This window comes from Palaemon carinicauda, chromosome 9 (genome assembly GCF_036898095.1).
Source record: "Palaemon carinicauda isolate YSFRI2023 chromosome 9, ASM3689809v2, whole genome shotgun sequence".
NCBI classification, from domain to species: Eukaryota; Metazoa; Arthropoda; class Malacostraca; order Decapoda; family Palaemonidae; genus Palaemon; species Palaemon carinicauda.
Window position 1 is genome coordinate 135,381,123 of NC_090733.1, and position 27,825 is coordinate 135,408,947.

The 27,825-nt window shown below is 43.4% G+C and overlaps 1 protein-coding gene across 2 annotated transcripts in view; it reads right to left on the reverse strand.

Annotated features, from left to right (window-relative positions):
* Window positions 1-10,140: 10,140 nt before the first annotated feature.
* Window positions 10,141-27,825, reverse strand: part of LOC137647163 (NFX1-type zinc finger-containing protein 1-like) — a 181,233-nt gene continuing 163,548 nt past the window's right edge. For both annotated transcript variants that reach the window (XM_068380441.1, XM_068380442.1), the window contains exon 13: window positions 10,141-13,800. In XM_068380441.1, coding sequence (XP_068236542.1) covers window positions 13,013-13,800 — 788 coding nt within the window. In that variant the 3' untranslated portion in view covers window positions 10,141-13,012. The remainder of the gene's footprint in view (window positions 13,801-27,825) is intronic.

A 27,825-nucleotide genomic window follows, 5' to 3' on the forward strand; every position in this document is an offset into this window, starting at 1 on the left:
TGAGAGATGAAGGAGAATGATCTTGCGTCTAGAGAACATTCCGACTCTATCGGGCTTGTCCGAGATAGGTGAACTGCAGACAGGTGCCATTTCTTCTTCTCTGCCAGACGGAAGATTGTCAGAAGCACCTGATTTATCTGGGGCGATCTTGAGCCTTGGCGATTGAGACATCGAACTACCACCGAGTTGTCTAGGGTTAGACGAATATGGATCGAGGGAGGCGGGGAGAGTTTCTTCAGAGTTAGAAGGACCGCCATGGCCTCCAAGATGTTGATGTGAAACGTCTTGAACAGGGGAGACCATGTGCCTTGAGCCTGTTTTTGGTGGGAGTGACCTGCCCAACCCTCCAGCGAAGCGTCCGTGTGGATGTTGAGTGATGGAGGAGGGTGTTGAAGAGGAATGGACCTTTTCAGGGCCTTTGCTTCCGACCACGGCTTGAGGAGAAGTCAAAGTCTGTTTGGGAGCCGTCTCTTGAGGTCTCTTCGAGCGATGGATGCAGAACGTCTCCAGACTCCCGCGGCATCCTTTAGCTGTGCACGAAGCACCGGGTTTGTTACTGAGGCGAACTGTAGAGAGCCTAGAGCTCGTTCCTGCTGGCGTCTTGAGATCCGCTTGGATTTCAGTAGTCGCTTGACAGACCCTGCTATTTCCTTCCTTTTCTTCTGGGGGATGGAAAGGCGGTGTGACTGAAGGTTCCATTGGATTCCTAACCATTGGAACTTCTGAGCTGGAGAGAGGCGAGATTTCTTCACGTTTATCTTGAATCCCAGGTGTTCTAGGTACTGGGTGACTTTGCTGCAGGATTTTAAACAATCCTCGGGCGATGGAGCCCAGACTAGCCAATCGTCGAGGTAGGCCATCACCTGGACGTCTCGGATGCGGAGCTGTTGTACTATGGCGTCCGCCAGCTTTGTGAAGATCCGAGGGGCCACATTGAGGCCGAAGGGCATGGCCCTGAAGGCGTAGCTTTTCCTTTGGAGTCGAAATCCTAGGTAGGAGGAAGCGTGATGGTTCATTGGAACGTGCCAGTAGGCATCCGCCAGGTCTATGGAGACCGTGTAAGAACCTCGAGGCAGAAGGGTCCTTATCTGTTGAGGAGTCAGCATCTTGAACTTGTCGTTCGCTATGAACTTGTTGAGGGGGGATAAGTCCAGAATGACTCTGAGTTTGTCGGAGTCTTTCTTGGGGACACAAAACAGTCTCCCTTGGAACCTGGTGGACTTTACCTTCCTTATCACCTTCTTGTTCAAGAGATCTAGGACATATTCTTCCAGAAGGGGGGTTGATTGTTGGAAGAATTGCTGGAAGGTTGGGGGTGGTTGAGTCCAACTCCAGCCTAGACCCTTCTTGACGATGCTGTGTGCCCAGGGATCGAAGGTCCAACGATCCTGGAATTGGCGGAGTCTTCCTCCCACCGGAAGCACTTCATTGCTTCTGGTGTCCCGAGGGCTTATTGCCTCGGCCGCTAGCTCCCCTTCCTCCTCTGCCTCTGGAGGGACGGCGAGATGCGTCTCTGCCTGCACCTCTGCTTGAGCCTCTACCTTTGGGACGAAAGGTAGTCGTCTGTTACTCGAAAGCGGGGGTGAAAACCGGTGACTGTGACAAGACCGGTTGGGTGACCAGCTGAAAGGTCTGCTGTGGCTGAGCTGCCACTTGGGGAGTAGTGGGTCCCGGAAACTGCCGTCTCTGTTGACGTTGCTGGGGTTTCTGCTTGGAGGATTTCCTCTTAGGTTGAGGTCCGTCGTCCTGGGAGGATTTCCTCTTCTTTGACATGCCCCACTTGTGGAGAAGGTTCCTGTTCTCCGTGGCGGCCTTGTCGGTGATCTCTTTCACGAGGTCAGAGGGAAAGAGGTGCTTACCCCAGATGTTGGAGGAAATCAGCCTCCGGGGTTCGTGTTTCACAGTGGCACCTGAGAACACGAATTCTCGACAGGCTCTCCGAGCCTTCATGAAGTGATACAAATCCTTCACCAGGGTTGCCATGTGGGATTTGGCGAGTACCATGTAGTGGTCTGGGACTCTAGTGTCACAAGCCATGATGTCAAGTTGGACCTGGTGGGACATGGATGCTGCAAGCCTCTCCTTCGTATCTTGTTCCCGACGAAGGAGGTGATCGTAGAGTTTCGGGAGGTCTTCGTTAAACTGACGTCCGGCTACGTCAGGATCTAGCTTTCCCACCACGAAAGTATGCTGGATATCCTTCCAGTGTCGAGCGTCGGGGGGAGTTACTATGGAGAAGGGTCTGCATTCCTCCAGTGCAGGGCAGGGTTTTCCTTCTTCCACAGCCTTGAGGCACGCAGCGAAGGCCTTTTCGATGAAGGGAAGGACTGCATCGTCGGGTGCGACGTAAGTAGGGTGCTTCTTGCTCAGGGCCGGAAGCTTAGAGCAGGTAAAACCCCTACTTTTAAATGCGGTGGCTAGCATAGCCTGGGCCTTCGAGAGATCGAACACTATCTCCTCCTTGGGTTCGGTCTCTTCTTTAGAGGCAGGTTCAGAACGAAGCCGGACGTAACAGTCCGGGTAAGCCTCAAAGTTTGGGAAGAACTCCACATCTTCCAGGGGGACCGTGCCGATCTTATCGCTGACAAAGATCCTGCTGGTCGCGATAACTATATGCTCGGCATACCTCCAGGGGTTGGCATGTGAGCATGCAGGGAGATCCTTAACCGAGATCTTCTTCGGTTCTTTGGACCCCTTCATGGACCTGATGAACTCATGAGTTTCTTTCAGCCTGTCGTCCATAATGGCTTTGATCATCCGGAACATCTCTTGGGCGGATGGAATGGGTTCCGGGGTAGCGGAGGTAGACGGGAGAGACACTTCCGTCGGTGTAGGAGTAGGGGCGGTGATGGAAGGCGGAGCGACCTCTTGCTCCGACTCGGTGTATTCCACCTGGTCCTCTTCATCTTCCGCACCTTGGGCCATAAGGGTCTTCTCCGTGCCCTCCGAAATATCCGACATATGTTCGTCGTTCTCGGAATCCAGGTGGCACTCGTGCATGGACTGGGCCATGACTACGTCTGGTTCCACCGTGATCTGGACAGTGGGGATCAGTTCTTTGGGCACCACAGAATCGGGGGAGGCCTTTGGGAACAGAAGGGACCTCATTTCTTCAGTGGCCAGGTATGGTCCGGTGGCGTTCTTCTGGAAGCCACGCACCCACTTGCGTAGCTTATCCCGAGAAGTGTCCCTGACCTCCGCTGAGGGAGGATTATGAAAGGCATCGACTAGGCGATCCTGGCAGACCATACAGTTCTGCGGGTCCCAGAACTTCAAATCCCCTTTCTTGTTGGCACAAGGGGCGTGGGTCCTACACGCCGTATGCCCGTAGAAGTGCAGGCGTTTCACGGCGCAGAAGTCGTAATCACACTTCATCTGCTCCTCCTGTAAAAGAAAGAGAAAATGAGTATGGGGGGAGTCATAAGAATGACTCTTAAACTAAGTTAATATTAATCATTAATTTTAACTTGATAAAGGGTGTGATGCACAGAGGAAGGGCTGAGATAGGATAGGAACATACTCCGTGCATCCCGCCCGGCTGGTTACCGTAACCTTCATCCGTGGACAATCCGAGGTGACCGAAGGCACAGGATAGAATTCAAGTAGAAAGTCCGTAGGGCAGATAGAATTCTATTGGGAATTGTCAAGGATATAAGGTTGGGACTGAGGCCACTCAGTTCCAAAATTAGGGGACTAAAAGATCCCATAGGGTAACGGCTTCCGGCAACCAGCCGCGTTAAGATACACGCAGCATGCTGGAGATCTGTGATATGCAAGAAGACAGCATGATTACCAATAGAACAGTAATAAGATACTGGTCCATTTACGTAAACAAGCCATCTGGTTGCAGTGTAGGGCTATCAATATCAGATGATAGCTAGTAGAAGGGGGTGCAAGTCGCCTTGACGCCTCCGGAAGGTTCCGGCAAACCGCCGGCACGCCGGAGGCCGCTCCAGCAGCGTTTCTGGCATTAGGACAGACAATACAGAAGTCAAGAGTAATACCAGGGTGGCGGCCACCGGCACAGCGGCGGCACGCCGGCGGAGAGAGCGGCGGCTCCGGCAGCCGGAGGTTGCCGGCTTGGTGACAGGAACAAGGATGGTTATAGCAGAACCGGACTGCCGGCGGCGGATGCCGACACTCCGGGGGCCGGCCGGCGGACGGACGACCCAGCTATGAGGAAGGGAGAGCCTGGAAGCTCCCCCGGCACACGGAGGACTAGCGGCCGAGAGGTTAAGGGATGAGTCACCAAGGTAGGAGGTGGGTATCACCGACCGTGGAGGTGGCAAGGGACCGGCACCTGGATAGTGAAAAAGACAGAAGGAGGGATGTAGGGGTACGGCCACGGACCCCCAGACATCCCACCTGAATGGGTGTACCCATGATAGGGGCTGACCCTATCATCCAGAAGCAGGGGCCGCAGAGGACCGGGAGCTAAGGTAGCCCAAGGGAGGGCTAGGGGACACCCAAGAGTGGGGGGAACCCCTGCATACAGAACACATCCAGTGGCTAACCCCATAGGACACTATGAAGGGTATATGTACCAGAGCGGACTGCACACAGAAGGTCAAGGTAGCCCTATCACTCCACCCTAAGGAGGAGTTGTAGGACAGGGGACAGATGGGTATAGACTAACCTAAGTATAGGCTAGGCCATACAAGAGATAGGTGGGGAGGGGAGAAGAGAAGGGTCTTCCGTGGAGGGGGTTCTGTACCAGAGCTGCCACTGAGGAAGGGAGAACACTCCCTAGCCTAAGGTAAGGCAGCTTGACTGAAAACGGTGCATGGGTATCGTTTCAGCAAGGAACAGGACTAACCCCTCCAAAACCTAACCTAGAGCAGGGATGTACATCCTGAACTAGGAAGGATGGAAGACGTATCGCTATTGCAGGAAAGGTCGGAGACCTAGCCCCAGCAATAGAGGAAGGACTAGCCGTTCCTCACTCTCGGACGCAACCCTAAGGGGGGATCATTCCCTTAGGGAGGACAGAGAGGCGATAAAATACTCTGATATGAGCTTGATCCCCTTACGTGGTAGGGGGAGCAAGGCTACACAGAGGGGATGCCCTAAGGCAGGGGATGAAGGAAGCATATAGGGGTCCTACTTGTAGGTTAGGTTAGAAAGACACACTATCTAACCTGTCCCCTATATGGTCCCTGAAAGCGAAAACACTTGCATCACAGTCAAAAGTATTGTAAAATAATGCCACTATCTTCATAAGTTAGCCTAGGATCACTGAAAAATATCATGCATGAACACTGATATAGGCGCTCTGGCCTGGGGGCTATAGTAGCCAACTGGTATGGGGTCAAACGATAACCGATAAAAAAGCGTCAAAACACGATATAAAGTTCCTAGCTATGAAGACTAAATAAACTAATAGTATCGATTAGTTAATAAGGCCGGAAAACGTTGTTGAGGCTAACTAAATAAGTCATGCAGAACAAGAACGACGCCATAAAATGGCGGGTCCGGTGAGGCACAGCTCTGCCACAAAACATCAAATATCTCGAAAAGTAAAATTTACTTTACGGTCAGAGCTTAATTAAACAATACTGGAACCTTGTACTCAACTTTCCAGAAGAAGGCGAGGCTGAAGGTAGCGACATGACGAAGATGCAGTGAGAAAAAACGAGCGTAGGGAAAATCCGTCTTAAGATAGGCGAGCTACTAGCAGAAGGATGAGGACGGACGTGACGTCATTTAGCAATGGTGCCCATTTGTTTACGTCTCGAGTACCAAAAGTAGCCACGAACGAGATTAGCTGTGGAACGGCTCCCAGCTATTCTCCGCCCCTACACACCGAGGTGTTAACTCTGTTTGGGGTGTAAATAGCTATGTGGCGCGTTAATACATGCGTCCCCTGTTGATATACGATGTCTTAAATGGGAAACCTTTAGGATACTCGCTCCAGAAGTTAGAATTCTGTGATAACCTGTGGTTAAATTCTCTGGGAATATCTTAGTAGTTATATACCCAAGGAAGCTACCAAAAAGGAACCTTCCATCAGGACGCCATGGCTTGAGCCCAAAAAAGCTATTTATATTTGGTTGCCACTGCAAATCAGATATTTTCTTAAAAATAAAAAATTAATCTTAATTGGTAATCTGTTAAAAGACTAAACTTGGATTGCTTCCTATTTTGCAAGTTCTACCACTAGCTCAGTGTACATTTTTCTCCTACAAGGTAAATGTGGGGAATAGTAGCCCACTTCAATAAAAGCCTATTAATGAAATACACATTAGTTACTGTATGTAAAGGTAAAGTATACAAAAAGTTTCAACAGAAATACAAATTAATGTATCCCAAAATCCTGTTCTTGATTACATTAAACTTCAACACATAAAAGAAAGCTTACTTTCTTTCAGGGGAATCCTGAGATGGCTAGGTTTATGAGAGTGGTTACTAGTCTTTTGAACTTCTCTAAGGATTCACTGCACAACAGTACGAGTACATTAGGATTCCGATCTGTAAGGCTTTAAGGCGTAATGATGAGACTAGCTGAAGTATAGGTTTATGACAGACATTCCAAGTTTTCCCCCACCTTTTATAAAGTTTAGGGACTATTACCAGTTTGGTGGGTATGCTCCTTGATAAAAGTCTGTTGAACTCATCTGCTTTTCCACCATCTCTTGTTTAGTAACTCCATTTTGTTCAAAGAAATTAGAGAAATTTTTTATTCCACTGACTGTACCAGCAAAGCTAGTCCTACCAAGGATTGCATCTGGTTGTTGAGAATATGTTTATGCATTCTACTTTCTAGTTACCTAAGATTATCTAAAGGAATTAAGGTCATGAAAAAAGTATTGTTACTTTTCTACATCTTCGATTTTAGTTTGAAAATGCTTTCCTTTTGAAAGATCTCTCAGCCAACAATTTTCTTTTTAAAACTAACAGATGAGTTATGAACATTCCAGATGTCTTGATAGACTGCAGTTTGGCACTTGTAATAAGAATTTGAGGCTAGAAAGTTCCATGTATATTTTCACACTGGATGTTAGACTGTGCCACGTACACCTTTTTGGGGAGGTAAGGCTATGATACGTCAAACTCGATTATCTTAACAACTTGAATTTAAGAGTTGGATTAACATATCATTCAACTTCTCCCTCTATATTGTAAGAACAACAAAACCCAGAAACAGTAAACGGAGAAAAGAAGAGTAAGATAGCCTAGCTAATTTATTTTAGAGCTACTGTTTACGACCAAATGAAAAGTGAAATGTAAATTCTCATGAGTGACCCTTCCCAATGGAACAGAAGTCCGAGAGACATTCGATTTAGATTAAAAGTAAATTGGGTTGCTTTATTCAAGTAATTTCTGACAATAACTACAAGTTAGGGGACAAAGAGTCATTAGGCTTCTTTTTCCTTCTCAAAGTAAATGCCTACCACAGAACAGGAGGCAGAGGTCACATTCTACAACGATGATTGCAAACAGTCATGGCCTTACAAATGACACAGTGAACAATCTTGAGTCATAAAAGTTGAACCAAGTTTCTCTAACAATCCCTGTCACTTTCTAGATCATATCGTCAAAGTAAATGCCTACCATAGAACAGGAGACCGAGGTCACATTATATAACGATGATTGCAAACAGTCATGGCCTTACAAATGACATAGTGAACAATCTTGAGACATAAAAGTTGAACCAGGTATCTCTGACAATCCCTGTCACTTTCTAGGGCATATCCTCAAAGTAAATGCCTACCACAGAACAGGAGGCAGAGGTCACATTCTATAACAATGATAGTAAACAGTCATGGCTTTACAAATGACACAGTGAACAATCTTGAGTCATAAAAGTTGAACCAGGTATCTCTGACAATCCCTGTCACTTTCTAGGGCATATCCTCAAAGTAAATGCCTACCACAGAACAGGAGGCAGAGGTCACATTCTATAACGATGATTGCAAACAGTCATGGCCTTGCAAATGACATAGTGAACAATCTTGAGACATAAAAGTTGAACCAGGTATCTCTGACAATCCCTGTCACTTTCTAGGGCATATCCTCAAAGTAAATGCCTACCACAGAACAGGAGGCAGAGGTCACATTCTATAACGATGATTGCAAACAGTCATGGCTTTACAAATGACACAGTGAACAATCTTGAGTCATAAAAGTTGAACCAGGTATCTCTGACAATCCCTGTCACTTTCTAGGGCATATCCTCAAAGTAAATGCCTACCACAGAACAGGAGGCCGAGGTCACATTATATAACGATGATTGCAAACAGTCATGGCCTTACAAATGACATAGTGAACAATCTTGAGACATAAAAGTTGAACCAGGTATCTCTGACAATCCCTGTCACTTTCTAGGGCATATCCTCAAAGTAAATGCCTACCACAGAACAGGAGGCAGAGGTCACATTCTATAACGATGATTGCAAACAGTCATGGCCTTACAAATGACACAGTGAACAATCTTGAGTCAAAAAAGTTGAACCAGGTATCTCTAACAATCCCTGTCACTTTCTAGATCATATCGTCAAAGTAAATGCCTACCACAGAACAGGAGGCAGAGGTCACATTCTATAACGATGATTGCAAACAGTCATGGCCTTACAAATGACACAGTGAACAATCTTGAGTCATAAAAGTTGAACCAGGTATCTCTGACAATCCCTGTCACTTTCTAGATCATATCGTCAAAGTAAATGCCTACCACAGAACAGGAGGCCGAGGTCACATTCTAACGATGATTGCAAACAGTCATGGCCTTACAAATGACAGTGAACAATCTTGAGTCATAAACGTTGAACCAGGTATCTCTGACAATCCCTGTCACTTTCTAGGGCATATCGTCAAAGTAAATGCCTACCACAGAACAGGAGGCAGAGGTCACATTCTATAACGATGATTGCAAACAGTCATGGCCTTACAAATGACACAGTGAACAATCTTGAGTCATAAAAGTTGAACCAGGTATCTCTGACAATCCCTGTCACTTTCTAGGGCATATCCTCAAAGTAAATGCCTACCACAGAACAGGAGGCAGAGGTCACATTCTACAACGATGATTGCAAACAGTCATGGCCTTACAAATGACACAGTGAACAATCTTGAGTCATAAAAGTTGAACCAGGTATCTCTGACAATCCCTGTCACTTTCTAGGGCATATCCTCAAAGTAAATGCCTACCACAGAACAGGAGGCCGAGGTCACATTCTACAACGATGATTGCAAACAGTCATGGCCTTACAAATGACACAGCGAACAACCTTGAGTCATAAAAGTTGAACCAGGTTTCTCTGACAATCCGTCACTTTCTAGGACATATCATATTGACACTAATCCATCAGAACTTTCTTGGAAATTTTTTGTCTGTGGCTCAAAATTATTTCTGTGAACAATTTCGACCTTAAAAATGGAATGAAGGTTTCTCTAACAATAATTTGCTTTCTTGGTCATATCTCGACAGGAATCCATTATACAACTGTTTAGGAAATATTCTGTGTCTGTAGCTCAAATTTATCATTATCCAACTGAAGTAACTTGCTTCATACAAAAGTAACTGATCAACCTTGATTAGCCCTCTAAAGATACAACAATGCTCTTTGGCATCGCTTGTTCATGTAACTATAAGTTTATATAGAAAATTTATTAGCTTTATAAAGGAGTTTTATTTCTATTTTTACTCCTTTGTTAGTTGAGCTAGAAAAACCAGCAAAGTTTCAACATAGGTAAAGTGGGGCGACGCGATGTAACTGCTCTCTGGCCGAGTCAAGAACCCGACAGAGATTTTGTCACAGTCAGCATCACAAGGAGGATTCATTTAAATACATGTATCATTTTACTGACTTGACCTTTCCTTAAACAATATGGATCCCCAATTAACATAGAAATATCATGTACATTTTTTACACCTGAAAAGGGAGAGAGAGAATATATATTACATAATATTCAAACTACATTTCAACCTGACTTAACATTCTTTCTACAAGAATTTTTTGTAACCTTATGCTTACTGTTCGGAATAAAAAAAAAAGTATAAGACAAAGGTATATTTTTTCCAACACAAAATGCAAACTCATACTTTACGTAGAAAATAGATTTATCGCGACCTGGTGTTCAAGCTACGTAAAGAATTTCCGGTCTGTATAGATAGGAAAAATACAAATTATTTCCAAAAGCCACATTTTTTCCATTTTATTTACTGAAGACAAAAAATTTCACACTTGATGACCTTGAATTTCGGAACTACATAATCTTGTCAATTTTAAACCAACAGAATATGACCAGAATGAATACATTTTCCCTTTTATGCTTATTGTCAGGTAAAAAAGATATGCATAAAACAATAAAATTTCAAACATCAAACTTCTAAAAACCAATTGAAATTAAATATAAAATCACTCTACTATAATGTGGATATACATGTTACTCAATAAATGTCAATAAACTTGCCTCAACCTGGTATTGCCGAGGTAGAGCCATTTATTTTTTCAATGACCTTAACCCTTCTACCACCATTGGACGTACTGGTCCGCTTCACAAAACTCATACCTTAACGCCCTATGGATGTACAGCTATGTCCTTGCAAAAAACTGCTATTTGCATTTATTTTTGCATATTTTTGATAACTTTATGAGAAACTTCAGGCATTTTCCAAAATAATGAGACCAACCTAACCTCTCTCTGACGAAAATTAAGGCCGTCAGCGCAATCTAAAAACAAAAAAGAAATATTGCAAAACGTGCTTGAAAAAGAAAAATGCCTGGGGGTTAAGGGTTGGAAAGTTCCAAATAGCTTGGGGGTAAAAGGGTTGATTATAGTCATTCTATATTTTACGCCAAGTCAATAGTGATACGAGATAAAGGTACGAAAATTCAAGTGCTATTTGGTGAGAAACTGGCAACCATATATATAAACACTTTTAAAAATTATAACTGTAACAATAAGAACCTTAAAAATATACAAGGAAATAAAAATATTCATAAACAATGCCCATCACACATAGTGCTCTTCTTAACAAATATGCAACCCTGCTTAAATGGCAATAAGAATGTTAAATGCACATTTTATTATCTAAACACCTTATACTATAGTCAATTCTTTTTAGTGAGGCATATCTGCACCGACTCACAGGGGTGATCTTTTAGCTCGGGAAAGTTTCCTGATCGCTGATTGTTGTACAAGATAATTCTAACCAATCAGATAGCAAGAAACTTTTCCTAGGTAAAAGGGCACCGCTGCGAGACGGTGCAAATGCGACTCATTAAAAAAAAATTGAGTATAGTGCATCCTTTTGTTACAAAGGATGGAAATGGTCAAACAGAAAATATATAACCCATAATCGATAAATTGTGTGTAACTAATATTTTCATATTTTCTGTTTACAAACTTCCTTTAAATTCTTTTGAATTTAGTGCATAATAGCAAGGTGCAAGATATAAAGCAATAAATTCTGACTTTGATTATTCACAATTTCCTTTTTTCCCCTATTGAAAGCTTGTTTAATACTTAGGTATAAACAAGTATTCCAAATTAAACCTATTCCATAAAACCATATCATAATTCACAAAACAATGCAAAAATTATACCTATTCTATAGCACCTTCAAAGAAAATACTCATGCAAATGTGAAAATGTTAAACATAAAATTATTACAAATTCTTTCATCAAACTACATCACTCCTTATGTGTAGTAACGTTCAACTCCAATAAAAATTAATCTTTTGTTCTAATAGTGATAAATATATTAAAACAAAGCCCAGGAATGAACAGAGACTATAGTATTGCATGGGATATTAGGACAGCATAAAATTCCTTATGGCAAAAGTTGCACAGAAATTCAAAATGTTTCCTTTTATAAGACTGATACATTACCTCTATATATACATATAAACATTCCAATCATTCTAGTTCACAGTAAAAAATTATACTTTTGCCTAAAATGAAAGCTTTCTTTAAAAATATACAACACTCCTATAAGATAAAATTTTTTCCATAAAAGTTCATGACTGATCATCACATTAGTGAGGGACTTCTGTATGTATCCCTCCCACAAAAATAATAATACAGTATTGTGATAAATAGATTGACAAATGAAACATATCCCTGGAATGAACAAAATCTATTACATATAGAAATGAAGAAATCACTCATTACTGTATTAAAAAAAAAAAAACTTTACCTGTTTTTCCATTTTGACAGTCCATGGTATGCGATGGAAATTAAATCTTGATAGAGATACATAACAATAACTACTGAATTAATAAAATAAATTTAACAGTCCACTCATGAGAGACACTAATGGAACAATGGTCCATGTGTCCATTTGGAACACACGATTCACAGTACCAATGTGGGGCATCAGCGGTCATGCTTATTCCCTTATCCTTCTATACAAACTTACAGTCAAAACAAAAAGGCATAATGATCACAGATTCATTTACATCTTAATGCAGTTACTGTTGGAGACCTTATAACATTTGCCCTTGATCCTTAGATAAGGACATAACTTTCATGGATGAACTTGAGTTCATTTATACTACACTCATACAAAATATCACCATTATATGAAAAAGAACATACATGAAATAATTCCCTTTTTTGGGGGGTTAAGAACTTACTGTAATTAATCTGCGTTTTATTTTTCATGTAGTATAGTATAAGATTACTTCACTATAGTCCATTTCTTTTAGCGAGTCATATTTGCACCGACTCACAACGGTGCCCTTTTAGCTCGGAAAAGTTTCCTGGTTGCTGATTGGTTTGAATTATCTCGTCCAACCAATCAGCGATCAGGAAACTTTTCCCAGGTAAAAGGGCACCGCTGCGAGTCGGTGCAAATGTGACTCGCTAAAAGAAATGGACTATAGGATACTATTACTTGATAACCTTTCTATGCAATAGGAATCCTTGATTTTACAACTTAATTTTAAGGGATATTTTCTTCCAAAATAAAATAGCAATACTTCGAGGACTAAAATTGCTGTAATCTAAGCACAATTATCTTCTGATACCATAACTTGATCAAGCATCATGTTAAACACCATCCATTTTAGGACCAAGCACTACGTTGAGCACCATCCATTTCAGAAGCTACTGCATTATCCGACCTCAAGCGGTGATTGGCTCCACCGATGGGAGCATGACAATCGGGGCAAACGCTCTCCACCATAGCCCCACCGCACTCTGTGATACAATAGACATGACCATTACGGCATTTATACCAATGACCTTGTTTAAGGCCCATCGCTTTGACGATCATCAACTTTTCTGATTCTGATATGCCTAGGCTACCTAAGTATTTCTCACTTTCTTTCAAGAGCCTTCTCACTTGCTTATCAATATCATCTGTGAACTTTGATGTAGGATCCATCAATTTCTCTAGTTTCGGTTTCATTTGTAGAAGATATTCATTATCATTAGTAATACACTTTTCTGTGAATTTCCAGTACGATGGGAGGACCATCATGCGCTGCAGTTCGCAGGAAACCTCTTCCTCCGTCTGTGGTGCAATGATGACCGATTTCTCCATCACGTTACTCACCAATTCCTGGATGCGTAACCTTAATCTCTTCTCGTGCTCAGAAACAACTCTGGCATACCTTGTAAAACGCGGTAATAAGGGGTTTCTAAGTCGAACGTCTTTTGCTTCCTCGTTTGCATTCCGTAATACTTCACAGGCTTTCTTGAGTGTTTGAGCTTGAAACAAATAGAGCTTAAGCTCACCCACACTAACAAATTTCTGCTTATTCCTTTGTTTCTTTGATGGGTTGGGCAGTATGCCAAGACGAGACATTATCTGCTGAGCTTCTTTTGGAAATTCTGAAGCGAGGTCTATGTCTTGAGAGGAAGAAAAATGTTTTAGATATAAAGTTGAAAGAAAATTTACCAGAGGTTATTAAAATGTTAAGATATTCAAATAAATTGTATTTTACCTCACAATTGAGATATTGCTATTTCAAATATAATCCACACCTCACAATTTATTAATAAGTATAATAGCAAAAAATTAAAATTATAAAATAAAATTGTTTGCTGTATATTAAAACTTGATAAAGAAATATATTGCTACAGTATTCCTTTTAAATGGTTAAATATTCAATCATAAAAGAAAATTAGTTTATGACTAGTTGCGCCTCCAGAAGTGAAGTCATTAACTCATGGATTGAGCCCCTTCAAAGGTAAACAAAACAATCCTTAGTAGTGCCATAGTCAAGAAAATATCGATAAAAGTGAGCGATGGCCTTCCATGAACCGGGGGTGAAAATAAAGAATTATTTTTAGTAATTAGGGCTTTTTCTTGGTCGTGACATTCACTGCTAATTCCCACACAAAAAAAGGGTAGTCGCAATTATCACTCTACCAATTGTAAGATGTACTTTTGACTACAGAGAAAAAGAAAAGGACTTAGGCCAGGTAGTAAGAAAAAGCCTGAATGCTCTGTGCTAAACGTACACAATAAAGTTTCAGAGATCCTTTAAACACTATGAAAATATAGGTGACTGTGTATACATACTGTATACTTGAATATACTGTATTCTCATACATAAACAAATATACATGCAAACAACACCATCACACAAACCACTACTAAACCTATCAGGGTCATTTAGGGCTCAAGGTCTGCAAAACTGCTCTTCAAAAATTTCTGGGATGCAACAATCCTACAAACAAGTATATGATTTCACATGTCGAAGGACATCCCATTTAACTGCAAAAATGTTATTTTTATTAATAAAATAAATTTTTGAATATACTTACCCGGTGATCATATAAGCTGCAACTCTGTTGCTCGACAGAAAAACCTACGGTCAAAATACGCCAGCGATCGCTATGCAGGTGGGGGTGTACATCAACAGCGCCATCTGTCGAGCAGGTACTTAGTACTCCAAGTAAACAAGAACCATTTTCTCCTCGGTCCACTGGGTCTCTATTGGGGAGGAAGGAAGGGTCCTTTAATATATGATCACCGGGTAAGTATATTCAAAAATTTATTTTATTAATAAAAATAACATTTTTCAATATTAAACTTAGCCGGTGATCATATAAGCTGATTCACACCCAGGGGGGTGGGTAGAGACCAGCATTACATGTTTACATTATTATGAGCTAAGTATTTTGTATTTCATTTTAGCAGTTATTCAAAATAACAAACATAAAATAAATAAGTACCTGGTAAGGAAGTCGACTTGAACAATTACTCTGCCTTTTTAAGTACGTCTTCCTTACGGAGCCTCGCGATCCTCTTAGGATGCTGAGCGACCCCTAGGATCTGAAGTATCAAGGGTTGCAACCCATACAACAGGACCTCATCAAAACCTCTAATCTAGGCGGTTCTCAAGAAATGACTTTGACCACCCGCCAAATCAAGTAGGATGCGAAAGGCTTCTTAACCTTCCGGACAACCCAAAAACAATAATAAAACATTTCAAGAGAAAGATTAAAAAGGTTATGGAATTAGGGAATTGTAGTGGTTGAGCCCTCACCCACTACTGCACTCGTTGCTACGAATGGTCCCAGAGTGTAGCAGTTCTCGTAAAGAGACTGGACATTCTTAAGATAAAAAGACGCGAACACTGATTTGCTTTTCCAATAGGTTGCGTCGATTATACTTTGCAGAGATCTATTTTGTTTAAAGGCCACGGAAGTTGCGACAGCTCTAACTTCGTGTGTCCTTACCTTCAGCAAAGCTTGGTCTTCCTCATTCAGATGGGAATGAGCTTCTCGTATTAACAGTCTGATAAAATAGGATAAAGCATTCTTTGACATAGGCAAAGATGGATTCTTAACTGAACACCATAAAGCTTCAGACGGGCCTCGTAAAGGTTTTAAAATAGAACTTAAGAGCTCTTACAGGACATAAGACTCTTTCTAGTTCATTTCCAACCATACGATAAGTTTGGAATATCGAACGATATTGGTCAAGGCCGAGAAGGCAGCTCGTGTTTGGCTAGAAAACCAAGTTGTAGAACATGTAGCCATTTCGGATGAGAATCCGATGTTCTTGCTGAAGGCATGAATCTCACTGACTCTTTTAGCTGTGGCTAAGCATATCAGGAAAAGTCTTTAAGGTGAGATCTTTCAGGGAGGCTGATTGTAGCGGTTCGAACCTGTCTGACATAAGGAATCTTAGTACCACGTCTAAATTCCAACCAGGTGTAACCAAACGACGCTCCTTCGTGGTCTCAAAAGACTTAAGGAGGTCCTGTAGATCTTTATTGTTGGAAAGATCTAAGCCTCCATGACGGAAGACTGATGCCAACATGCTTCTGTAACCCTTGATAGTGGGAGCTGAAAGAGATCGTTCTTTCCTCAGATATAAGAGAAAGTCAGCTATTTGAGTTACAGAGGTACTGGTCGAGGATACGGATACTGACTTGCACCAGTTTCGGAAGATTTCCCACTTCGATTGGTAGACTCTAAGGGTGGATGTTCTCCTTGCTCTAGCAATCGCTCTGGCTGCCTCCTTCGAAAAGCCTCTAGCTCTCGAGAGTCTTTCGATAGTCTGAAGGCAGTCAGACGAAGAGCGTGGAGGCCTTGGTGTACCTTCTTTACGCGTGGCTGGCGTAGAAGGTCCACCCTTAGGGGAAGTGTTCTGGGAACGTCTACTAGCCATCGAAGTACCTCGGTGAGTCATTCTCTCGCGGGCCAGAGGGAAGCAACTAGCGTCAACCTTGTCCCTTCGTGAGAGGCGAACTTCTGCAGTACCTTGTTGACAATCTTGAACAGAGGGAATGCATATAGATCTAGATGTGACCAATCTAGTAGAAAGGCATCTATATGAACTGCTGCTGGGTCCGGGATTGGTGAGCAAAATATTGGGAGCCTCTTGGTCATCGAGGTTGCGAAGAGATCTATGGTTGGCTGGCCCCCGGTGGCCCAAAGTCTCTTGCATACATCCTTGTGGAGGGTCCATTCTGTTGGAATTATTTGTCCCTTCCGACTGAGACAATCTGCCATGACATTCAAGTTGCCTTGGATGAACCTCGTTACTAGTGATATGTCTAGACCTTTTGACCAGGTGAGGAGGTCCCTTGCGATCTCGTACAATGTCAGAGAGTAGGTCCCTCCTTGCTTGGAGATGTACGCCAAAGCCGTGGTGTTGTCCGAGTTCACCTCCACCACTTTGCCTTGAAGGAGAGACCTGAAGCTTTTCCAGGTCAGAAGTACTGCCAGTAGCTCCTTGCAGTTGAAATGCATTGTCCTTTGACTCGAGTTCCATAATCCCGAGCATTCCCTACCGTCTAATGTCGCACCCCAGCCTACGTCCGATGCGTCCGAGAGAAGAACGTGGTTGGGAGTCTGAACAGTCAGGGGAAGACCCTCTCTAAGGTTGATATAGTCCTTTCACCAAGTCAGACAAGACTTTATCTTTCCGGAAACCGGGATCGAGACCGCTTCTAGCGTCTTGTCCTTTTTCCAGTGAAAAGCTAGATGGTATAGAAGAGGACGGAGGAGTAGTCTTCCTAGTGACACAAATTGATCCACGGATGACAGTGTCCCTACCAGACTCATCCACAGCCTGACTGGGCAGCGTTCCTTCTTCAGCATCTTCTGGATGGATAGCAGGGCTGGGGGCTGATCGTCTTGTTCAGCAACGTCCTCATCAGAGGGTTCCTCATCCGAAACTGATGGGGAAACGGCAACGGAGTGGGCAACGTCTGACTCGCTGAATCCGGTCGCACTGGTGGATGCGTGATGGAGCCGGACGCAATATCATGGCACTGCTGCACAGTCTGTGAACTGTCAACAACCATGGGTGCGCGAGGAAGTACAGCGTCAACCCGAAACTGTCTAGACTGTCTGGGTTGTGCAGTCAACACCCTACCGGGTTGCTGAGGTTGACGCACTGCGTCACAACAAGTCACCTCTGCTGGTTGTTGAACGTCCTGAACGTCAACAACCACCTCCGACCGTCGCTTAACGTCAACGTGCGACTGGCAACCCACACTGGGTCGCATCGGTGGAGGAACCACCTCAACTGGCAGACGCGAGTAGGTTACCTCAGCGTCAACAGGGCGCACAACCGACCGGTTGGAAGGTTGTTGGCCAGAAGGAGGAACCACCTCAACTGGCAGACGCGAGTAGGTTACCTCAGCGTCAACAGGGCGCACAACCAACCGGTTGGAAGGTTGTTGGCCAGAAGGTTCTTCTCCGCATTTAAGTCCTCTATCAAGGACGCAAGCTTGGACTGCATGTCTTGCAGCAAAGCCCATTTAGGGTCTACGGGAGCAGGTGTGGCAACAGACGGGGTTAGCGACTGAGGCGGAACCATTTACCATCCCTGAAAGCCTTGTTATGTGTGACATAATAGTACAGCAAAACTTCAACGGCTCGACAAAAGTTGAGAAGTTGACCCGTAAACAACTTGGAGCGTCTCCTGGCTAGGCGCCAGGGCGAGTCTACCAGAATTGAGAAGTCTATCTGGGCAGAGGCATGAACTCCCAAGCCGAGAACTTCTCTCGTGTCCTATCAGACTCTCGCTCTATAAGCCAGTTTAAAAGAAGGGAAATCAAAGGCTGTATCCCTAAAACTCCTCCTGGTGCAAAAACCAGTCGCCTAGCCAACGTAATGCTCTCTAGGAGAGCGAGAGAGCACTAGCTTAAAAACAACGGCTTCGAAGTAGCTAGGCCTAGTGTAAGTTCTGACGTTTAGGCGAACGAGGAGCAGCAGTTACAAGATCCGGACGAAGATCCTTAAAAAATCATCATGATTTAATTAAAGTCCATAGGAGGCTAAGCAGCTTAAGGCTCCTCTCCAAATGACAGAGTCCTCAAGGGAATATCAGTAGGAGGGAGAACAGCACTTTCTCATCTACAGGAACCTTGTCCGATAAAAGCTAGGTTATCTCAGTGAGTCTCTCACTGGTGCATTAGTAGCAGACCAGAAGGCAACGTCATGTAACTGCTTGACAGTCTGTGAACTGTCAACCACAACAGGTGTGTGAGGACATACAGCTGCGTGAGGACATACAGTGTTCACTCGAGACTGCTTTGACTGTCTATACTGAGCAGTCAAAACAACTCTAGAATGCGGAGGTTGACGCACCGCGTCAAAACAAAACAACTTAGACTGTTGTTGTACCTCGTGAACGTCAACGGAAGGTTCCGTGCGTTACTGAACGTCAACATGCGGCTGGCAGGGTACACTGGAACGCATGGGTGGCGGGACTCTCTCAGCTGGAGTGCGGCAGAAGGTCGCCTCAGCGTCCACAGGACGCACAACCGTGTTGGTTGTAGGCTAGAGGTTGGTGCAGTGTCAACCTTCTCCGCACGAAAGTCCCGCATTAATGACGTTAACTGAGACTGCATGGTCTGCAGCAAAGACCACTTAGGGTCTACAGGAGCAGGTGCGGCAACAGACGGTGTGACTGCCTGATGCGGTACCGCTTTGTCTCTCTTAGGAGGTGAGCAGTCGTCGGAAGACTGCAGCGAGTCCGAACTGACCCAGTGGCTACAACTGGGCCGTTGGACTTGCGCGGAAGGGACCGACTTGCGCTTAATAAGCTGCGAGACCTTGATCCAAGGTTTCTTACGAGAAACCTCTTCCGCAGACGAGAAATAAATGGGCTCTCTCGTCTTTGTGTGGGTGGGGTGATCTTGGGTAGATACGCCCGAAACCACGGAGGGAAACGTCTGTTCGTTGATCAAGGCCTGACGAACCCATAAGTCGTTCGACATTACTTCTCCCCTGGGCTTGGGAGCTTGCAAGAGGTCCCGGACTAGGTGAACGACAGGCACGAACAGACGAACCCTCGGACACAACACTGTAACACTTTGCGCATATCACTTTATCACTTCGATTTTCTGTTTTGCACTTATTTCACTGAAATCTACCTGAAACACGCAATTCTACCCTTTATTAAAAGGTAGTAATTGCGAAAACAGTTGTATAATGCAGCTCATTAATACTAGCAAAAAACAGAAAACATATATAAAGATAAAGAATTCAGTGGCTGGGAAAGAGACTACAGTAAACACTAGTTCAAATAAACTACGTTTACAATCTCTCACCGCACATAGCCTGGGGACAAGAATAAAACCCTAGAAACGTTTTACCTTCTTCCCCGTACAGCGACTAGGGAGGAGAGTAGGCCTAACACGAGAACAACGTTACCCGCTTGAACGGAACGTTTTTTCTCCTCTCTCTCCCTCCGTCTCTATCTCTCTCTCTCTTTTTTTCGCACCTAAGAGAAGAGCCCAATTATATATCGTCAAAAAAACATGTTATTTGACTTAAGGAAAAAACTGAAAGGTTTTCCAAATAAAAAGTTCCTTTAATTTAGAATTTAAAACATTTAAGCTAAGAAAGAATGAACGAAACGTCAGAATCGATTTACTCTTACTGCAAAGTGAAACCTTGATACACTCTCTCTCTATCGTAACGATAGAGCGCATGTTGAACATCCTGAACGTCAACAACTGCGTAGTCTAAACGTTAGTTCATCTTTGAAAACAGTACGAAGACTATCAAAGAAATTCTTTCATAAAACATTAAATTTAAAAAGTTTTAAATTCTTTAAAGGCTAAATACGATATAACGGGCTCAACGTTGATTAACTTCGGTTCCAAGTTAGGACCGCCTACTATCAGGAAAGGTCGCATATAAACAAAACATAAAAATTTATTTTTATATGTTTATAATAAATGGAAAGTTAATCGAAGAGGCCTAATAAAGGCGGAGAGATATAAAATATATAGATCTATAACGTGTTAAGCAAAATTACTAAAAACCTAACACACTTCCGTCTAAGGGAAGGATCGGCCATTTAAAAGTGAAAGAGAGTCCATATTCTCTTTGTCACCATAATTAAATCTATCCAAAACGAGTTCAAGTTTTGAGATGAAGATAAAACACCTGCATAGCGAAAACTCAAAACTAGAATAGTGTACTTCACCAAATAGTTGTGAAAACAAATCCAGTTAGTAACAGCGTATTAGTAGGTCTTGCCGGTAGCCCGACAGAGAGAAAATTGGTTCTTGTTTACTTGGAGTACCAAGTACCTGCTCGACAGATGGCGCTGTTGATGTACACCCCCACCTGCATAGCGATCGCTGGCGTATTTTGACCGTAGGTTTTTCTGTCGAGCAACAGAGTTGCAGCTTATATGATCACCGGCTAAGTTTAATATTGAAAACTGCTTTTTCATTGACAGGAGTGTGTTATTAAGGAGTTTTGACGAAGGAAAACTTTATTTTTGGGGAGGTCTACCAGGACTTTCTTGTTCAAGGCTAGAACAGGGAATACTGTTCCCCTGCTCTAGCTCAGTGAGTATAGGGAAGAGACACCTACAAGTTCAGCACCTCCAAGGCTGCACATCGTTTGCTACACGTGATGTTATGCACGGAGTGTTAGAAATGAACCATTGTTCCAGTTCTCGCTCACGCACTTACGTCATCAACAGACCCAAACCTACCATTCTTGATCGAGCCATATGGAATATACTCAACCAGCCTGCATGAGGCTAGGGAGGCCGGAGGACTTTTTGGAGACAACACAGCACCTCTCAAAAAAATAGTTTTCCTTTCGTCAAAACTTCATTTTTGTGGTCTCCAGGGACTAAGTACCCAGCTTATTAATCAGTAGACTCGTGCCATTTAGGAACAAGCACAACCTGCAAAACATGCCCATCATCGCAGAGTATGAACAGAGTATGAAGAGAAAACTAACAAGCCTGAGTATTACCTCGAAGTTCAATATACTGTACAGGTGTAGAATTCCTGTGAGGGGTCCGCAATGACAACGATTACCTAGCATAATATGTGAGGAACAGTTATGCGAAGGCCTCATAGGGAAGGTTCATCACCAGAAGAATGAACCTTAGCAGAAGCTACATGAAGATAATTAGAAATTGAGGAGCACGGATCTAGTGCCTGGGGATCTAGTTCGTAGAGATCTAAAGCAGGGCGATTCCCCTTATGTCAAACATGGGCATTATCCTGGGAAGACAGACCTGAATCGAGGGGCCATAAACCATGAAAATTTTTACCTGAAGATACTCTGCATTTGGAGATCTTATTAGTAGGGAATGATCCTGTATATACTCTGTGCTCAGGGACTTGGCATGTGGACTTCTTTGAGTACTCTGCGCTAAGAGACCTGGTATTTGGAGACATGGAGCATGGTGACTCAGCATGAGACATTCTTAGGAGCATAGTAACCCAACATAAGACTTTCTAAAGTCTACCTTCACTAGGTGACGATAATGTGTAGGAGGAGGATCGTAAGCGTAGAAGTAACCTTACGAATGAAGATGAAGAACTATAATATGGGGATCATACTCATACAGGAGATCATGTGTGTGAAGATAATCTTACGTTTGAAGATGTGAATGTGCATGCAGGTGACTGTTCCTTGGTGATTGAGGAGAACCCTCAATAGAGGAAAGCGCACATAAAGGTGACTGCAAGTGTTGTGCTAATATAGTTTTATGAGAAGGTCTTCCTCTACATCTACGTTGAGTTGTCCCCAAGGTCTCGTCACCCAAGTAAGTGAAAACAAAGTTGTCCTTAACACACGAAGGGGCGGGATTCGCCTACTTCCTCCCCTCCTCAGATGATGATGTCCTCCTCAGAAGATGTTGTCTGTGGCAATGACACTACCAAAGGCGAGGACACATGATCAACTGGCCAATAATTCCCAATTTATTTCATTTTTGTATTTGGTCATTTTTTCAAAATATGTAACTTAATATTGGATAGGTAACGTAATCAGCTACTGTATATAATAATATATGTCGACCTAACTGTAGAGTTTTTGAGCCGAGTTACATAAAATTAAAAAAAAAGGTGGCGGCATGTTGAGTGCCAATTCATTTGGTAAGGGGTTGACACTTACCGGGTTTAGAACTCATTTTAAAACAATAATATCAAAAGTGAACATAAACAAAGAAAAAGAAATTACTATTCTACAGAGTAGAAACTCTTGTAGATTATTGTATATACTATCTTTCATATATGCACCCTTTAAAATTCATAAATTCTGTCCGTTACAAACGCATGCGCATGAGTCGCGCTGTCAGCACTCCGTGCATGCGCATAGGAGTCTTCTTGCTTCTTTTGGCATGAGCTGTACCCCATGCAGAGCACCACTGTACATAGCCCCTTGCTGTGTGGAATAAATGCAATCTACGACTCAGGATTTTACTTCTCCATCCCTGCAATCATCTGTCTTCATCTACAAGACTTCATCACCTATCACCAACTCTGTCTACCATGAGTGATCCAACTTAAAATTTACTTCTAACAGTTGAATTACTTCATGAAATGATAATACTCTTGATGTTATTTAAAATACATAAGGTCTCGAATACTCAAACTAAAGAACCTTCCGTGGTTCCCTAAGCAGTAACTTACACCATGGCTAACCCCATGTTCATGGCAGAGCCGATTCTGAACACCAAACCAAGATGGCACTCGGCAAATGCAACAAAACAAAACTGGATAGATCAATCCCAAATTTGATAGTATAATCGGGTAGTTGAATCGGTAAAACTTCAAAAGTTCAAACTTGCAGCAAATGTTTTTATGTTGAACAGGCTGACATAAGTCCTTGAATAGTTTATATATAAAATATCTGTATTAATGTTGGTAATGTTTTTAAAATACTTTATATCAATTTTTCATTACTTCTTCTATCATTTATTTCCTTATTTCCATTCCTCACTGGGCTATTTTTCCCTGTCAGAACCCTTGGGCTTATAGCATCTTGCTTTTCCATATAGGGTTGTAACTTAGTTAGTAGTAGTAGTAGTAGTAGTAGTAGTAGTAGTAGTAGTAGTAGTAGTAGTAGTAGTAGTAGTAGTAGTAATAAATATAGTTACACAAACTCGGAAGATATTTCAGAAATATGTTATTTTGATTATAAAATAAATTTTTGAATATACTTACCCGGTGATTATATAGCTGCAACTCTGTTGCTCGACAGACAACTCTACGTAAAAACTCGCCAGCGATCGCTACACAGGTTGCGGGTGTGCCCAACAGCGCCATCTGTCGACCAGATACCCAGCTCTCAATGTAAACAAAGACTCAATTTTCTCCTCGTCCCACTGCGTCTCTATTGGGGAGGAAGGGAGGGACATTTAATTTATAATCACCGGGTAAGTATATTCAAAAATTTATTTTCTGGGCTCGAACCTGTGCCGCCCAGTGAATAAGCTCCATTTAGCACTTATTCTTAGGTAATTTACTGCTAAATATACTAGAGAAAAAATGTAAAGGAGTGCTAGGTTAACTAGCTCGCTCACCTATTGGTGTCGGTATAAAATTGGGCGTATATTCCAGAGGTCCCGCACTATTTAGATTAATCCACGACAGAGAACCCCAATAGAGGAGAGCCGTTCAACCTCCCTCGGTACTACTAACAATGCATCCGCTCAGAACCCAACTCCTTTTAGCACGACGAGTAAAGTAACCCGCATTTTTGTGGTGCTCTCGAATTTTGGTTATTTTCTAGTGAATTATGGCTTCTTCGTCGGTTTCCCAGGAGACACCGTCTAAGTTAAGTACCAAGCTGGGTTTTACTGTGTTTTGAGCAACCTAGATTGTTTAATATTTATATTATAGGAGTTTATTCTCTTCGTTCATACCGATCTTGCTTGATTTCACTACAGTTGGTACTCCTGTTTTTGAGAGCTTTTAATTTTCACTTGCGGTGTTACTATGTGTATTATTTTTATTATCAAATATTATTTGTTATTGTGAATATTCATTATTTAGCGTTTAGAATCCTCGTGGTTCAATTTTTGGGCCGATATCATTTACGTATCGCTATGGCTGCCGACCTTCGTGCTAAGGCGGCAATGTTATTTTTAGCCATCAGGTGTGTTTTTTGTGAATTAATTATTTATGTTGCATGCCTTGCCCAAAAATTTTCTATGTGTTTATTCATATATTTAACGCTATTATTATTATTATAATGAATATTTGTGCCATTACTCCGTTTGATCTGTCTGGTTGGGGATCGTCAGTTGGTAGCCCTGCTGCCTCGTATCACGTGATCCTCCCCCACGCTCCCCCTCTAGCTAGGTGGGAGGCTAGGCTTCTCCCCCCTCCACTAAGGGACCGTTGCCTTCCCTCCTTTTAGAGGGGGTAGTTAAGTGTTTATGAACTTTGTCCTCCGGGTGGCCCGGCGGTTTCGTCTCTGTCTAGTCTGGTTGGCCACCGGTCAACAGAGTTGGATCCCGGTGCACCCTATTTTATAATCACTTTTCATTCTGGCTTATGTTATACGAAACCCTCCGGGTTCGATTGGCAGTTCTTAGCTACAGTTCCGCCCCCCTATTATTTTATAACATTTCCTATGATGATTATATATGACAGACCACTACCCCGGAGTCCCTAAAGGAATTGGTATTGAATATACCTTTATTTCCCGGCCCGGGGTCTACCCCGCCCCGGGAAATCAGACACCATGTGTCTTAATTCCTTGTTATTGCATCCTTTTTTATGCTCCCGGCTTGACCGGAATGGATGGCTATACTTTAGTTTCAAGTTAGACTTATGTTTAGGCCCGGGACCTCCGGTCCCGCCCCTATGTAAGAATATTACAGTTAAGCTCTAACCTTGCGTTAGACCTATGTTAGGCCCGGGTCCTCCGGACCCGCCCCTACTTAAAAAAAAAAAAATAAATAAAAAAAAAAAAAAAATAAAAATAAAAAATATAATAAAATAATAATAAGTACAGTTAAGCTCTAATCTTGTGTTAGACCTATGTTAGGCCCGGGTCCTCCGGACCCGCCCCTACTTAAAGAATAGTACAGTTAAGCTCTATTCTTGTGTTAGACCTATGTTAGGCCCGGGTCCGCCCCTACTTAAAGAATAGTACAGTTAAGCTCTAATCTTGTGTTAGACCTATGTTAGGCCCGGGTCCTCCGGACCCGCCCCTATTTAAGAGAATTACAGTTTCTCATATACTATTCTTTTTATAGATGGTGCATTGTCTGACGCCGGCCTGTGCAGCTGTTCTGCACCAGCCTTGTGGCCACTCCGTCTGCCGATCTCACGCCCCTTGTGGGGTTCAACTGGAAGACGTTGTGGTATGGCACCCGGATAACTGTGTGATTTGCTTCGACCTCATCACTACCCTTGGATCTGACTCGGTGAGTCCCGTTGGCTATATTGCCTTCTTATTTTATTTACTATTAGTAAGATATATATGGTCTTGAAGGACCATTGGGAGTCTCCCTTTTATAATTCCCACTATTATTTCAGGCATCCCCGGAGCAAAAGTCTGCGGCTCGGGCCACACTGAAGGTGTGGGTTGGTGGGTTTGCCCGGAATGTGAAGTCTAAGCGGCCGTACGTCCTATCTGAGGACTACTGCACCATGGTTTACCCCAACGCCAAGTCTTCAGCTGCTGTGGCTAGGCATGTGGCAGCTCCCATCATTGCCCACATTGATGCCAATATAACGGGTCTCATCGACCCAGAGCAAGATCCATCGGACGCCCCCGGAGGTCTGGAGGATAATGTTGCCTCCATGAACCTGGACGTCGAACCAATGTTGCTAGACGAGCCGGATACAGGTAGGGTGGTAAGTGAGGCAGGTGTGTCTGGCGCTGAGATTCCTATCCTCAGCCCCGCTCTTTCTTCTTCTTCTGATCGCTCTTCTTTTCTTGGATTTTCTGGGGACCGTGATTCGTCTCAACGTTCATACCCAGTTCCCCCTAAGGATAAGTCTACTTCAAGGACCTTACCCAAAACCCGCAAGCCTCAAAAGACTTCTCATGGCTCTAAACATTGTACGAACCCGTCTTCAAAGACCTCTGGTTCCTCCTCTAAGTCTCACGACCCGGGAGTTCCTTCCGCCCCTCCTGCTGCTAGCCCGGGCCTTTCCGAATCAGCCATGCTTCGCATCGTGTCGGAGATGCAGGCAAAGTTGGTTTCGGAGATGCAGTCGAGGATGGACTCGATGTTCTCTAACTTCGGTCAGAGAATTGGGGCTTTAGAGCAAGGAGCTCCGGAGAGAGTCCAAAGCTCTCTCATCCCGGATGCCTCTAAGCTCCCGCCGTTTGCCAAGAACAAACCCTGGCGGATGGCTCTTCATTCCCCGTTCTCAGACGGAATGTTGACTCTGGAGGGCCTTGGCACTCGTCCTCTAGAGGACTTTGAATTCTTTCCTCCTGGTCTGGCATTTCCATTTCATGGTTATGCCAGACTTACCGAGGAAGCTTTAGTTCGATCAGACAAGGTCCCCAAAGAGACGGTCATCTTCCCGAAGGAGCAAGCCCAATCTGTTTGGGCCAGATTTTTGAATGACATCGGCTGCACTAACACCATGCTGACGCCTTATAAAAGCTCCTTTACGATGTTCTTAATGGACAAGAACACCTTGACTCCATGCGTCAATAAGGTGGCAGAGCTTGCCTTTCAATATGCTCTGGAGGAGAAGCCCTTGCCTCCCATCCGAGAGGTGGATCCAATCTCCCTCCTTCTTCCCTCAGGTATTGAGTGTTGGGACAATGTCCATACCACCTTTACCTCTGGCAAGCTTGCAGCAGACTGTGCCTCAGTCTTGTTTAGTGAGAAGCTTCCCCGTCTCCCGGAATCCCTCATTAAACAAGAATATGATTCCCGCCTACGTGTGGGCCGTACTATAAACCTGGCCACATCCACGGAGTCGATAGCCTTGACTTACGATACGGAGAGTATTTTTAAGTCTCTCAACAAGGCTACGTTACAGTCTTTATATTATGACTTATATGACTTCGCTACTGCTAAACGCAGATGTCGCAAGCATGTCCTAGCTGAAGCGACGATTAGGCATGAACCTAATAAACTCATCCGGTCCTCCTGTTGGGGTTCAAATCTCTTCCCCGAGGATCTCGTAGAGGAAGTCTTGGCGGAGGCCACTAGGGTTAATC